The 16,230-nt window shown below is 40.4% G+C and overlaps 1 protein-coding gene across 1 annotated transcript; it reads right to left on the reverse strand.

Moving 5' to 3' along the window:
- Positions 1 to 8,977: 8,977 nt before the first annotated feature.
- On the reverse strand, positions 8,978 to 14,361 carry ccdc86 (coiled-coil domain containing 86). Its single transcript, XM_049569424.1, is given in 5 exon segments — positions 8,978 to 9,323; positions 9,325 to 9,447; positions 9,646 to 9,720; positions 9,809 to 9,938; positions 13,750 to 14,361. Coding segments are annotated over 5 exon segments (885 nt in total). The 5' UTR covers positions 14,268 to 14,361; the 3' UTR covers positions 8,978 to 9,284.
- Positions 14,362 to 16,230: the final 1,869 nt, after the last annotated feature.

Raw genomic sequence — 16,230 nt, forward strand, 5'->3', positions numbered from 1 at the left:
AAACATTGCCTGGTCTCATGAGTCTGGATTTCTGCTGCCACATTCAGATGGTAGGTGATAGGCAGAATGGTAGGCAGAATTTGGTGTAAACAACATGAAAGCATGGATCCATCCTGCCTTGTATCAACGGTTCAGGCTGGTGGTGGTGGTGTAAGGGTGTGGGGGATATTTTCTTGGCACACTTTGGGCCCCTTAGTACCAACTGAGCATGGTTTAAACACCACAGCCTACCTGAGTATTGTTGCTGACTGTGTCCATCCCTTTATGACCACAGTGTACCCATCTTCTGATGGCTACTTCCAGCAGGATAACGCACCATGTCACAAAGCTCAAATCATCTGAAACTGGTTCTTGAACATGACAATGAGTTCACTGTACTCCAATGGCCTCCACAGTCACCAGATCTCAATCCAATAGAGCACCTTTGGGATGTGGTAGAACAGGAGATCATATGCCGTCATGTCAATATGGACCAAAATCTCTGAGGAATGTTTCCAGCACTTTGTTGAATCTATCCCACCAAGAATTAAGGCAGTCCTGAAAACAAAGGGGGTCTAAACCGGTAATAGCAAGGTGTACCTAATAAAGTGACCAGTGAGAGTACATTTCAGAATAATTCAGTTGAACTTGAGTGAATAGTTCCAAGTTCAGCTGAGAATATGTAGGGATATTCATTATCGTCACATACGCTCTACAGATAATCTGTTTAACATCTACAGACAAGGTTGAACACTTAAATTGTTGAATCTCAACTAATAAACTGTTGTAATGTGACAGATAGTCTGCCTACAGATGATTTACAGAGTATCAAAAAAAAAAAAGTGTTAACCCAAATGGTAATATTTCTTGTGGGCTACAAGTTACACAAATGACTTGTTATAAGTTAAATGAATATCTTTGACCTTATTTCAAATTGCTGTCCTGCGAAGTGAACCAAAAGCATGTTTAAATATTGTGCAATACCGCCACCTTGTGGTTAAAACAGCGTTAGACTACATTTCCTGTAACTGGCCAACATGATGACCATATTCACATCTTCCTTATTTCACTGCTTTTAATGAGATGTTTAATCTTTACTGTACTACTACTTGACTATAAGACAGTATTGACACAACAAAGTCATCTCGTGGGGAATGTTAGTTGTTCTAAATGTAAGAAAGTGTGTATAAGTGTACACTGAGCTCTGCAGAGGGGACTCAAAGTGCACTGTTAAAGCAGACTTTACAGTGTAATAGCCTGAACTTTGTGACCACTAACTTGCTTAAATTCATCAAGGTGAATAAGAAAATTAATTTCTACATTTTCACTTTACATTTTTCTATTAATCAATTAATTATCAAATAAAGTACATCAAACAATCAAATTAAACTTTACTCATCTATTATTGTGAATCCATTTTCCTGACACATGATACATTTTCATCCTCTCCATTCTTTTTATGTGGGTGAGGCCTGTTTTTTGACACAGTGTCACTTTAACAAATAGACCAGTCTCAGCAAGTGATTTTGATGTATGGTGACCCACCCAGTAGGATCATTAATCACAAGCAGACGTCACTGCAGAGGTTCACACACGGGCTTACAGGACACCACAAACATGAAACCAAGAGCAGTAACATAAAAACAGTGAAAGAACAACTATAAACACCTCAATGCACGTCAAACGAAATCATCAATCAAACCATTCATACTCCCACTCCTTAGACGTTACTACTGTAAACATTTAGAATTGATTTTAAGCTCCTCCTCCCTGTATACAAAGCCCTAAATGGGCTGGGACCGAGCTGCATCACTAAATCCCTTGTTAACTATTTGCCTCCAGGAGTACTAGGATAAGGTAAAACTTTAATGTCCCTGTAGGGCAATTTGGTTTGCAGTCAGTAAAGGGAGACATAATACAATATGACAATACAGCTCACATATAGAACACCAAGACCACACAGGACACACAAAGCAAAAACATGACCTGGCATCAATGACCATAAAGGGCAACTATTGCAGATGGGACAAAGGAAAATCTGTACCTATTGGTAGAGCGTTTTGGGAGGATAAACCTCCGCCCTGAAGGAAGCAGCTGAAACTCAGCACGCAAAGGATGCAGAGGGTTGGACAAGATGGACTGAGCCCTTGACATGCGCTAAGAAATAGATTCAATAAAAGCAGAGTAAAACATTCTCATCAGAGTCCTGTCTACATTAAAAAGAACAAGCACTGGTTCACCTTTTTACACAGGCCATCTATATTAGCCTCAAAGTTCAGCCTATTATCCAGGACAGTACCCAGATACGTATAGTGCTGCACTGCTGTCACTGATTCTCCCTTAACCACACAGGGAGCAGCAGTGATGGGCTTCCTCTGAAAGTCAATAAACATCTTTGTTTTGGCCACATTAATTTGCAGGAAGGACTGGTCACACCAGTTAGCAAATTCATCCAGCACTGAAATCAGTGAGCCAACACATTGTGCTAACATCTAAATTAAAATGATATAAAAGCCTATGTGCAAGGACATGTGGCTGAATACAGTTAAAAGCAGATGAGAAGTCGATAAAAAGAAGACGTGCATGATTCTTACCTCCCTCAAGATGCTTCAGTACAAGGTTGATGAGTGTGGCCGTAGCATCATCTACGTATGTGAATATCTACTGCTGGAGGTTCCCAGCAACAGCCAGAAGATGATCAGGGATGCAGCTTTTGTCAATTACGCCCCAAAGCTATGTAACACACTACCTATAGATATCAGGGAAGCTAGCTCGCTAAATATATGTTAATGAAAGCTAAAAACATCTGTTCACTTTAGCCTTTAACCAGCTCTGACTTCCTGATACAGGTCTGAAACTCTTTATTTCCGCTTCACGCTGCTGCAACTCTTAAAATCTTACTTGATTTTATGATTTATAGTTTTACAACTCTAAGATTTTAAACTGTTTTATGTCCATTATGTCTGTTTTCATGTGGAGCATTGCCCTTAATGTAAAGCACTTTGTGCTGCATTTCTTGTATGAAAGGTGCTATATAAACAAAGTTTATTATCATTAGTGTGACCGAATCAGGTAGATTATTTAAGACCGTTAAAGACTCAAACCAGAGACTCTTACACCAAAAATATATAGGCTCTTTCTTTAAAGCATAAAATATTTTGATTCAACTGAGGAGCAACAAAAGTTTGAACATTAATTCAAACTAACAGCAATAATGTAATTAAATATTGATTAATCAGTTAAACAAGCAAGAAAACTAAAAGGACCATGTTGCACCATGAGGGAGGCTGCGGCACGGCTATGCAATGAACAATGAAAAAAAACCCCAAATAAATCCGATTATGTTGGCAAACTATGGATTAAACACCACACACAAATTAGTCAATATGGATCAAATTAATCCAACATTCAAAATGTACCTACTTATAGAAAAATAATTCAAACCACACAAAGCACAAAGAGGTTTGCTGCCCTACTAACCAGTCTCTCCCTTTGATGTGGCAAGGCCTCGCACAAGAGAACAAAATAAATGGCCCACTAAATTAATAAATTAAAGGCACAACATCAACTAATTGTGGGACAAACGGTGGTTTGCTTCTCTGTTTAGGTGTTGGTTTTAACTAAAATAAACAAAAGCAAATTAATGTAACACAAAAATACTTTAAACAATACAGTATAAGATTTTAAAGCAAATGACATACCTTGTAAAACAAGAAGAAAGTCGTTCCTCTCAGTCGGAGGCTTGCAGGTGATTAGATTCTAAATTTACAAGGAACTGAGTTAACCTTCGAATAAAATAAATAAAATCTGTTTAATTAAATTAAATAATTGTATTGTTTGGCATAACTTACGTCTTGGCTGGCATGCTTCGGCAACCACTCCAAGGTCTTACTTCAAACAGATGGACCCTAGTCAAACATTTTTACTCATTATTATAAAGGATTTTTTAAAGGATCTTCATCTCAATGAACTAAAAACTATTTTCTCTCTTAATCATGGTTTTAAAATATGTCTTATCAAATAAAAGGCCTACGAAATTAAGTAGCAAACAATTGCAGGCCTCAGGTGTGTCAGTGCAGGCAGAAAGGCCCAGGTGAGTTTCCCCGCCCCCTTTTTATAGACGCCACCCACCTGCCTGGGTCCTAGTGCTGGGCCTGTTCCCCTTCCCTGCTACATTATAAAATATAACTCTCTATGTATCTATCTATAAGCCTAAATACAAGACAGACTAATACCAAATATTGATCGCGCTATGTTTAAATGATCAGCAGTTACTTCTTACGACCTAAATACCCTCTCGCACAAGTTAGCGTGGTTAAAGCTTGTGAAAACGGCTATTTTTAACATAATATTTAAGAAAGAGAACATCATTCCTGCACACTGCTCTGTTACTTGCAATATTCTTTATTTAAATACACAACATTTCAGTCCTCAGACCTTCACCGGGTAAAATAAAGGAATAAAGAACTTTCCAAAACACATACAGACAACATGTTTTCAGGTGAGTTCAATCAGAGGCAATGAGCTGTCATATATTATGGATATTATGGGCCAAACTAGTCGCATGAGTCTTGATTCTGACATAACTTTTAAGCAAAGGAAAACAAATCAACATTAGAGGTGATGACACAAACCCAGATATTCAGATTTCTACTGAATAATATATTATTAACATTTGGACGCACTGGATCATCTAGATCTTCTAAACCTATCAACACAAGTGCCTCATAACATGATTATTAGGTTGTATATTGTGACATATATTAGAAGTTACATTTCTCAATGGGTAACAATGACTGTATAAACAGATAAAGCACATCAGCTAGGTTACAGTGTAAAGATGAACCTGTAGAAAACAACAGTGAAGTGACACACAGCCAGACTGGCCATGAACGTGATCCCAGGATGTGCAGCGGCGGCAGCAGCAGTGTTGGTGGCGTTTGTCGAGTTTGTCGTTAACGCCATTGTTGTCTCTGCGCCAGTGGTGGCTGCGGCTGTTGAGGCTGCGGCTGTTGAGGCTGCGGCTGTCGTGGCTGCTGCAGTTGTGGCAGCGCCGGTGGTAGCTGCGCCAGTGGTAGCTGCTTTGGTGGTAGCAGCTGTGGTCTGAGCACTTGCTGAGCCTATTAATCAGTAAATAAAACATAAATACAAGAAAGGGCCAAAAAAATGTTAGTGCAATGTAACAAGAAAAACATGTCTTACTCACCGATGAGCAGGAGCGGTATCAGAATTGGCAGAAGCATTTTAAATCTCTGCTGCATCTAAAATAAAAAATGGAAAGGACGTTTTCTTACATGATCAAATTAAACAGTTCCTTCCACTTAACGTGCATGTTCAAGATTAACTAGGTCTATCAGAGACTGAACAAAAACATCTTGAACAAACTGATGAAAATACTCACCAAGCTTCTCTGGATTTGACTTACGTAGCTGCCTTCTCTCGTCAGATGTGCACCTTCATCTAAACCTCTGAGTTTGTCACTGCCTTTATACGTCGAACGTCCGCAGCTGTGAGTGATGATGTGAAAGACACCCAGCTTTAAACGCGTTTGAAGGATGATCATTCCTTCCACATGGGTCACCTCCGTTTATCCGTGCGTTTTAAAGGATGTAACATTATTGTACCTGCAACTGTGAGGATTTACAAAGCAAACAGGTTGGTGATGAACTGAAGGAGTTGTCTGTCTGTGTGGCACAAAGACAGCAGTGTGTACCTTATTAATGAACGTCATGTGGAGTCCTTGGAATGAGAATAAAGGTGAGGGGTAAAAGCACGCGACCTGCTCTTCAAATTTACTCTGCTAATGTGGGTGAACACAGTGTTTCTCACTGACACCAGTGTCTTGTGATGGATTCATTTATGTTGACGCTGTGTTATGAAGCTATGCGTCAACATTATTCATTCATTCATTTTCTGTCACTGCTCATTCTGTTTATCCCAGCTGACATTGGGAGAGAGGCAGGGTACACCCTGGACAGGTCACCAGACTATCACAGGGCTGACACATAGAGACAGACAACCATTCACACTCACATTCACACCTATGGACAATTTAGAGTCACCAATTAACCTGCATGTCTTTGGACTGTGGGAGGAAGCTGGAGTACCCAGAGAAAACCATGCTGACACGGGGAGAACATGCAAACTGCCCTGCTTTATTAACTAGTCAGTTTGAATATCATTTGAATAATTTTGAGGTTTGGATTATTGGTTGGACATAAGCATTGTAAATGTGTCACCTTGGGTAACTGACATTTCTCACTATTTCAGAATCTTTACAAACCAAACTATCAATGAATTTAGCCCAGAGGCCATTTTCTGCTTTGAGTACTTCTACTTTTAATACCTTCAGTACATTTTCCTTAGTATACTTGCATATTTTTGCTTAAAAGTGCTAAATATAACTCTGGAGAGAGACACGATTGGTGAGTCACATTCCCAGGTCATCAAATATTGACGCTTTGGTTTGGTCATCAAACCAAAGCGTCGATATTTGATGATCTCAGCAATTGACTATCTTTCTCCAGAGTTACATGCAGCACTTTTAAGTAACATTTTCAGTGTAGGGCTTTTACAGTGTTGTGTTAGTACATTTACTTAAGTGAAGGATCTGAATAGATGGTTTCACTGGAACTGCATTGCTGGTCATCAGCTTGGATCCATGTATACTTCCTGTCAGCTGATGTCATTCATACACTGCAAATCATTTCTCACCAATTAAGAATGTTCCTGTTTTTGAATTTGAAACCATCTACACTTCCTCCACTGCTCCAAATAACTACGCTCTAATATGATGGTTCGTTGGTATCAAGCTACCTCATATTTATTTGCTGAGTAACTGATCAGAAGTCACATTACACTCTCCATGAACAGTTTCTCGCTGCCATAGCTGAGCTGAGCTGAGCTGAGAAAAATGTTGGTATATATTACATTTCTGTCAAACATTTGCATGTTATTATGCAGTGGATACATTGAAACTACACTTGGTTAACATGTGGTTACAAAAAAACGCCTGGTTATGGTTGGGAAAAGATCATGTTTAATTGGGGGCCACAATCCCCACAGGAAATGCAGAGGTGCTTCCGTAAAAAACAACTGCTTTTCGTGACATCTGGTGTCTAAAAAAACAGCAATGACTCACTAAATCACAACTGGTTTTGTTGTTTGCTGGTCTGCGGCAGCGGTGTGCAGTTTGACAGACATTTCACCCAGGTGACACACCATCCACCATCTTCTCCACCTCCCTATGACAAAGTCAGCTTGTACATTCACTACAGTCACTGATTGATACAAGACATGTGAAAAGTGCCAATGTAAGGTATTTGTGCTTTGTAGAAACACACAATGGCAACATTTTCCTCTGGTGACTGGGTTAGGCCACAAGTGACGATTACAGGATAACTGAAATGTAGTAAGATCAAGTATGAAATAAAATTAGGGAACTGACTCAGTGATATCAGTTACACAGTAATATAAAGGTACATCTAGCTAAGACTAATAGTCTCATACAACAGCCCAGTAAATCCTGAAATCAAGGATATAATGTTTCATTTTTGTTGAAACTGTGGTGATGAAGGGTGAGTTATTACATTTTTCATTTACCGGAGGTTTTGTTAATTAGTCTTCATGATCTGACTTCTTGAGTACAGAGCCTGAACACAATGAAAGAGTTACTGTCCAGTGTCAGCACTGTAAACACTGTGAACCAGTAGCCCAGGCAGTCACCTGGTCCCATGACACCAGTGTGTCGTTTAACATATTGTAAAAATAACCAGTGACATTAGACACAGTGTCCCACCCAAACCTCTCACACACTGTACAAAACCAAAACCAATTATTGTTTCAATCAATATATAAATTGTTCCGTCTATAACGTGCCTAAAATTGGAGAAAAATGACAATTATAATTTCCCAAAGCTCAAGTTGACACCTTAAAATATGTCCAACCTGCAGTCAAAAACTCAAAGATATTAAGTTTACTGTTATATAAAAGAAAGGAAAGCAACAAAATCTTACATTTGAAAAGCTGGCACCAGTGAGTATTTGTCATATCTGGATAAAACAATGACAAAGCAATTAATACATTTTTTAATCATTGAATCTAATCAATTGTTTCATCTCTATTAAAAATTCTAATTTATAACCACCCATTTTATAAACACACTTAAAAAACTATTTAAACTTCATCCGTTACCCTGGAAACAGAAGGTGACGAAACAATCTTGTCACACGGTCCCTTTAGCAGCTGGTCAGGAAATTTCGATCATAATACCCCATCTAGCTCAGCAGATAGTTTGCCCAGGAATAACCAGTAAGCAATCATCATTTTGCCCAGTAACAGTTATCAATATGCTGATCTGCAATAAACTGTAGTATCAGCGCTACACATCGTCCTGTCCGATTTATTAGTTGGGCTTTATGGTAAGTCAACGCGAGGCTTATGGGTTTACTCTAAATATAATAAAGCAATATCATACTTTTATGATTTTCATTGTGTGTATTGTGCCGCTTACAAACTAAGTAATGAAGCAAGATGAACTGTGAAGACACAGGCATTTCATTCTGAAGTGTTTAATATTTCTGCTATAAACTCATTTGTTCCATGCCAGTCATTAGGTGTAGATTACAGTTAAAGGTGGAGTCCTTGGGAGGACAGGTCCTCGGGTCCTCCCTCTGGCTCCAAATGATGTCACCATTCCAAGTGGCAGTGGCCGCATCTGTGATGTTAGGGCGTCACTTATGTGCAGTGGGAGGAAGTGAAGACATGTCGTCCATCTTTTCATAGTCGATGGTGCAGCTCCATTCCACGTGGGCGAGGGAGATTGTCTAGCATAGCGTTGTGTGGCTCAGTCTGAGTTTGTTTGTTTCTCGTTTACAGAGCCAGATTTTCCATATCAGCGTACACACAAAACGCACAGCTAACTAACCATGAGGATGGACTGTCATCGCAGTCTCCACTGACACTGTACACATCATCAATCAGTGTGACAACTTTAAGAACAGTAAGAATTAAAATTTTATTTCATATAAAATCCTGTAAGAGATACAAAGCTGGTCATATGCGATGTTCTGCAGACACACAGGCTCTAAAGAGAATTATACAAAGTTAAATCTTAGTTGATGATCACCTTACTGCCCACCTGGCCGGCAGCACTTACATTTATTGTGCAGCATTTTTAACTTACTAATACTTCTCTATTTTAAGAACTTTTGGTACATATGTTGTTCCATAGAAATGTGTTTGTTGTACTTCAGGCATGTGAATATAAGACACGTGGGCAAAGTACTGATGCATGTTTATTATCTCACAGTCTTGAGGTCAAATCTCGGTCAGTCTTGTGACTTCTTTTGACCTTTGGCTTTTACGCTCTGCTTCTGTGACTTCTGCAGCAGAGCCAGAGTGTCTCTCTTCTCGATCTTCCTGAGTTGTTTCTTTTTCATCCTCTTGATCTTCGCTGTGTTCTTGATCTGTGATAATAGACAGAGAGACAGGGGAATAAAAACAAAAGGGTCAAATCACTGACAGAAAAATTGTGTGTGCTCGCAATAAGCTGTTTTTACTGCACAAATCAAACTCTGAAGCCGTTTTAAAGCCTTATCACAGCTTTAATACGACTAAAAACATACTTAACTTTGAGCTTTTGGGGTGAAAAACAGTTGACTTACCACTTGCACAATTTCTGCTTTGCGTTCGTTCTCTGCTCGACGTTTCAAGTTGTCTTCTCTCCTTTTCCTCTTTTCCTGTAAAACCCGAAAATATCACAAACATGACAAAGATGCCGATACTTTAACATCACAAGAATTGTATCATTGCACAGCTTAAGCTGACCTCTTTTTGTCTGTCTTTCTCCTCTTTAAGCTGCAAAGAATACTGTTTCACCAGCTGCTTCTCACGCTTGGCCGCCATCTTTTTCTCCCACGATGAGCACAGCTGTTTGTCTCGAACCACTGCAGAGAACCTAAGAGACAAGATCACATAGTGCAGGTTAACGGATAACACAAGATGCACTGTAACAGTGTCCCTCATTCTTAAAATATCACATGCAAAGTAGGGATGCGCTGATCCAGCTGTTTTTCAATGCACATACTTCACACCTCACTGCAGTTATTTTTATGTGAGCTATCATGAGATCAGGGGCTACTGCGGCACTAGACTCACTGATTATCAAAATGATGCCAACAAAAAACAGTGTTTAGTATGGAGGAGTCACGCCATGGACAATATGCAATCTACTTTATCAGGTTAGCTGATTATAGTTATCAAAAATGTTTCAATACTTGTGGACTTTCACCTCAAAATATGTTTGGCAAAAAGGCAGGTCATATAATGTCTGAGCCCTGTCACACTTCTTGAACAATATCAGCTTTCCCATCATGCAGAAGAGTTAGAGTCTCACAGACTTGACTGAAAGTTGTAGTACCCTTTAGTTCCTCGGTCTGTCAACCTATTACATCAGAGGATGGCTTTTATGTAGCTTCAGTGTACGCGGAGGAACACTGAGTGTTATAAGGAATAATTCATCTGTTGCACTGCACCCACTTTTCGTAATGTCTGACATCATTTGTAGCATTTGTAACATGGTTTTGTTGTTTGGTATAAAGTTATTTTGTATTTTTGTATGTATGAATCCAGTCTGACTGAGTGGATACATGCAGTTATCTAGGTGTGTTAGTTGAGCTACGGATAGTCCAACTTCAGTCAGACTAAAGCCTAGTTCACGACACGATTTTCACCACTTTTTTGGCGTCGCAGACGATCTTGAGAGCCACCTTGAGTCGGAGGTGACTCAACAGATAGCCTGCCACAACGAGTCCTCATGTGTGAACAAGCCTATGAGCAAGTCGCCCCCTAGTCTGTGACTGGGACTGGATATCTGGCATGCTAGAAAACTGGAGAAGTCTAACACGACTGACAAAGAGCCTCAGCCAACGAGAGGCGGGATACATCCCACGTCAGCACGCAGGAGAACGGAAGAAATGTGAGGAGGACAAGCCGCAGGGTTGCCACTTCCCAGGTCTGCTTATTAGCCACAACTTTGGGCTTGTTCTTTTGTAAAGTCACTTACAAATATTAGTAGTTGCAGGTTGTGGTTTTTCAGGCTTGTTTCTAAAGTGGAGTTGCTTATTTGGGCTTAGGCATGTGCCGGTATGAGATTTTAACGGTATGATAACCATGGGCAAAAATACCATGGTAACCGGTATTACCGCGGTAAAAATACTACTACTACTACTACTACTAATAATGATAATAATAATATAAAACAGGTGTTGTCCTATTTTCGCGCTCTACACTTTAAAACGGTAGGCTAATATTTGTCTGACCATTCATGAGCGACAGCACTACCAGGCATCTCCTGTCAGTGCAACGCATCATCACACCAGTTCTTTAAATGCGTAGGCAAATAGACCCATTAAAAGTTTAATAGAGCCGTTTCTTAACTTCACGATGGTGACTTTGCCCAGCAGCTTGTTGAGCTCCTTGTCGTTGCGGACAGCCAGCTGCCGGTGACGGGAGATGATACAGGTCTTCTTGTTGTCACGGGCAGCGTTTCTCAGCGGTCAGATACTCCAGCACAGTCGCCAGGTAGACGGGGGCACCGGCACTGACAGCAGCCTGTGAACACGGCCGACTGGGAACTGGAGCCCAGCACGGGAGGAGCGGGTCTTTGCCTTGGCTCTGGGGGTTCTTCTGATGGCCAAAATGGTCCCACACCACCGACTTCGTCCTTTTCGCCGGTGGGAAAAGTTCAGCTTCGCTTCGGCTGCACATGCATGATTTCAGAGTGTGTGCCAGTTAAAATGTACAACTGGCACAGAGTTATTTCTGAGTTTTGAGTTCCTGAAGTTCCCATTTATGAAACGTAGCATAGGTTACACCGTCAGCTTTTACTGTCAGAACGGAAAATGGGCGGTTAGTGACATCATGACATTCTTTTACCGTGGTAAACCGTGACACCGACAACCGGCACATGCCTATTTGGGCTTGTTTCCATAGTCCTGGTTGCTTGTTTCTCTCCCAAGATCTGGCAACACTGAAAAGCCGGCAAGCAACAACAACAATGGCGGCGTCCACAGGATCACAGGGAGCGCGTTGTGTTTGGACCCAGGCCCTGGAGGCAGATGATTCAACACTGGGAAGAATATCCATGCCTTTACCATGTGTTGTCTCCAAGTTTGGTGATGTCACCGCGTTATCTGCGGCTCTGTCTGCGAGGGCTCGGTGGAGAAATCTTGTGGCGTGCACACACAGGTCATAACGGAGTTGGCGAGACTCCCGTTGACAGAAACACACGTTGCCAGGTATGAACACTCGAAAGATTATGATAGTCTCCGCGATGCAAAATTGGGGTGTAAAATCGTGTAATGTGAACTGGCCTTAAGCTGTTTACATGCATTTAAAAGTCCGGTTTCCGTCAGACCAAGCCAATAATTTGATTTTCTCAAACATGCATGTAAACTGCTGATCATTATATTATGCAATGTACTAAAATGTTACTCAGCTTATATTTTTATATTCTCTACTTTTCCCCCCAGCTGTTTGCATTTACTTTTCATATTTTATAGATGAATCTTGTGAAACAATTGATATCCTGGGATTTTCAGACTTTTGCTGATAATAAAGTGAAAATTTATACTGCCTCAACTTTTAGTGCTATATCGCACATTTGATGATCGTTACATTCGTGTGACTAAGATTTGGAGCTAAAATCATTTCTTGTTACTGTGTTCAAAAAAGTCTTTTACACTGCATGCCCATTTTTTGTCTTTTGTGTGTGCTTTGAAAAATAGCCTTTTGGCTATTTCTGACAGTTTTATACCAGGTGTATTTATAAATGTGCACTGTCCCTTCTTCTAAAAAACCCCAAATCAAATCAAAATCGACTTGCATTCAGTGAAATACACCAACTGTCATCTGTGTTACAGGTTGCTATAACACAAACTGATGTACAATAACTAACCTAAACAAAATATTGACAAAATTGACTCAGACAATAGATTTTTAAAAGCCAGCTTTTAAAACATATCTGATTTAATAATTGCTGTATTACAGATTATTACAGATTCATATCTTTCTTATCTTGCTGCAGCTTTCCATTTTGAATGTTACACTTCCTGTCAGCCTATAAAAAAATAAAGGATAAAAACCTGCATAATGGTTAAATGGTTGCATATTGTCAGCGGCAACCGTATTCAAATAATGTGCTTAAGTAAAAGTAGCAATGTCATACTGTAAGATTACTTCAATTGATAAATATAGTTAAGTAAAAGTGTATTCTGCCTCCCTCTGTAGAATGGCAAATTATCTGACCGCTGTGACAGATCAGAAACTGACAAAGACACTGACTATGTACAGACTCAGTGATCATAGGCTGGACATAGAGACTGGCAGACGCAGGCAGATCTGCGGACAGGTGGATCAGAGACAGGTGGAGACTGAGGAACATTTCCAGGAGTTCCACCAGACTGAAATGCAACATCTGCTTGGAGAAAACAGTGCCAGCACCATAGATGCAGTAAAATATGTCAGTGCATGTCACAGCCTGAGAGACAACCTACACAACAACATATAGTTCATCTCATCACACATCACACTCTGCCTTTTTATTTACTTATTCACTTTTTAAAAAAATCTTTTTATGTCAATACAGCTAATTAAACTGAATGAACTGAATAGAAATGAGTGCTTTAATTACAGTAATGGTACTAGAGTAAATGTACTGCATACACACACACACACACGCACACACACGCACACAGTGGTGTCCTCACCTCTGCTTGTTCCGGTCCTTCCACGTCCTCCCAGATTTGGGTTTTCCCAGCGGAATGACCGGATTTTGTTTTCCACTTGAAGCCGGACGAGGCTTCTTCTTTGGGGCGGCCTCGGTACTCGCGGGAGCCGTCTCTGCAGCTGCAGGCCCGGACAGCTGCGTCTCTCCGTCACCGTTAACCTCGGCTCTGCCTGTATCTGTCTGCGGCTCCGACACGGCACACGGCTCCGGTTCTGCACACATACCGAGCTTCTCCTCGGTCCCACTATCCAGTTTCCGCTCTGAATCCTCCGTGTTTTTCTCCTCTGCTGCCGGCACCTCCTGGAGCACAGATCTCCTGGTCCTCCGGCTGGGAGTCCTCACCGGGGCTTCTGAGTCCAGCAACGCGGCAGGAGTGCGCACTTTGCGGCCGCTGCGGGTCCGTCTGGTCTCCGGCGGCGGGTCCAGGACCTCCTCCTCCGCGAGTCCCACCTCAGAGACTGTGTTTTCTTCTGTCATAGCCGCCTTTCTCTTCGACATGTTTTCTAACCAAGTTAACTACACCACATTACTTTATTAGACGTCTGTACCCACGTGTGACCACCGCCAGCGTTGTGTACGTTGCTTTACTTCCGCCTCCGTAGCGGAGCGTAAACAGCATGGGGGCGCATTACCGCCACCTATAGGTCTGGAGTGTAAACTACAAGTATTTTCTTCTTCTCTTTCTTTTTGAGTTTTAATAGCGGTTGGAAAACCATTTTTAAGATACATTACCGCCACCGACTGGACTGGAGAATACACTGCGAAAACAGGAGTTTGCTGGAAAAATATGGTTTTATTTACTACAAAGATGCAAAAACCAACCAAGAACTTAATAACTAGGTTTATAAAAGAGGTAAAAAAAAATAGAGCTGTCAAAATAACAGCGGCAAAACAACGTGTTGACTGAACAAACTAACCTAACAAAATGAAACATGAGGGAACGTACAGTATATAGTGACTTGGCTAAACCATCTAACACAAAAAGGGGAAAACAAAATGGGTGTTTAACTAGAACTAACACAAAGGAAAAACTAAACCAAAATCCCCCCTCTGACACGTCAGTATTTGTAGGTTTATTTATTTAAGAAACAAAACAGGGACAGTGCATATTGATCATAACATTTACATGTAAATATGCAAGATTATAGCCAGTGGCTAATTTCCATCTTTAGTCCCTGGGGGCAGATTGATGTTAAGTACAATAACATTTAAAAAAAAAAAAAAGATAATAAAAGTACAGTAGTCAGACAGATGAACAATAAGCATAAAGACCGTGTACTCTTGACAGAACCAGAATCTGGGGAGCCATAAAGTGCTTGAGTGCTAAAGTGCTAGGTGCTGTAGTATCAAAACCTGCTGGTGTTATTGCATATTTTGACATATTTATTACACACAGATAAGTGTGCAGATATTATTGCACTTGTTAAATGTACACAGATGTATTTGTGTAAGCCGTATACGGTTCTGTCTGATGAGATGGCCACAGGATTTAGCAGCTCTCTGCCCTTGACCACGCCTCGCTTCTCCAGGAAGAGACCTCCCACCAGCACAGTAAGCCAGACACAGAAGGACAAAAATGATTAATATCACACAACATTACTCATTCTAACCCCACAATGTGAAAATGTGTGCACTCCATTTAAACAGTGTATGGCTTAAAGTAAATAAAGAGATCATAAATCTGTATCTATATGTGTAGTGTGGATTAAATTTGGATATTTATTGTTTGGGGTGAGGTTGCCTGCAAATGAAATTTGGCAGCGTACTTAACAAAGTAGTGAGTGTGTGAACAATATTACTTAGTGATGGTGAGATGAAGCTTCATGAAGCATTGAAGCTTTCCAGCAAATTGGTTCAGAAAAGGGTTCATTTCTCGAGGCTTCATGTGCACACCAAACCATCTGATGGCCAAAGTGTGTAAAACAGGCAGCTGTGATCTTAACCATGTAATCTGTGATACACGGTATTTTGTGTCAGTAATGGCTGTTGGGAATGACTATAAATAATAATAATGATAATAATAATAAAATATATATAAAAAAAGTATGACCATATAACTTCTTTTTTATCAACATAGTGTATTTTCTAGTGAGTATATTATGACCATACTGTATCAAATACATGTATAATAAACTGTTATTGTTTTGTGAATGCATCCTATGTGTATAAATCATTTGGCCAAAAATTGTATTATGGTGTAGTGTCACATAATATAATAATGGCAGGAGGGGTAATATTCGTGTTCTGTGTCACTTCTATCAAAACCTCGCGCCAAGATCTGAACCATTTCCTGAACCAGTCACATGGTTCAGCTGGGCAGCGAGGCTTCGGACGTCATCAATGATGTCACTCATCTGAAACGATGCAAGCCTCGATACGCGCATCGTGGAAACACTTCCTAGATTACTTGACACACGCTTTGAAGCATCGGCACAGCACGTAACATCACTAATATTACCAC

The sequence above is a fragment of the Epinephelus fuscoguttatus genome, linkage group LG3, assembly GCF_011397635.1.
Source record: "Epinephelus fuscoguttatus linkage group LG3, E.fuscoguttatus.final_Chr_v1".
In the NCBI taxonomy this organism is placed as follows: domain Eukaryota; kingdom Metazoa; phylum Chordata; class Actinopteri; order Perciformes; family Serranidae; genus Epinephelus; species Epinephelus fuscoguttatus.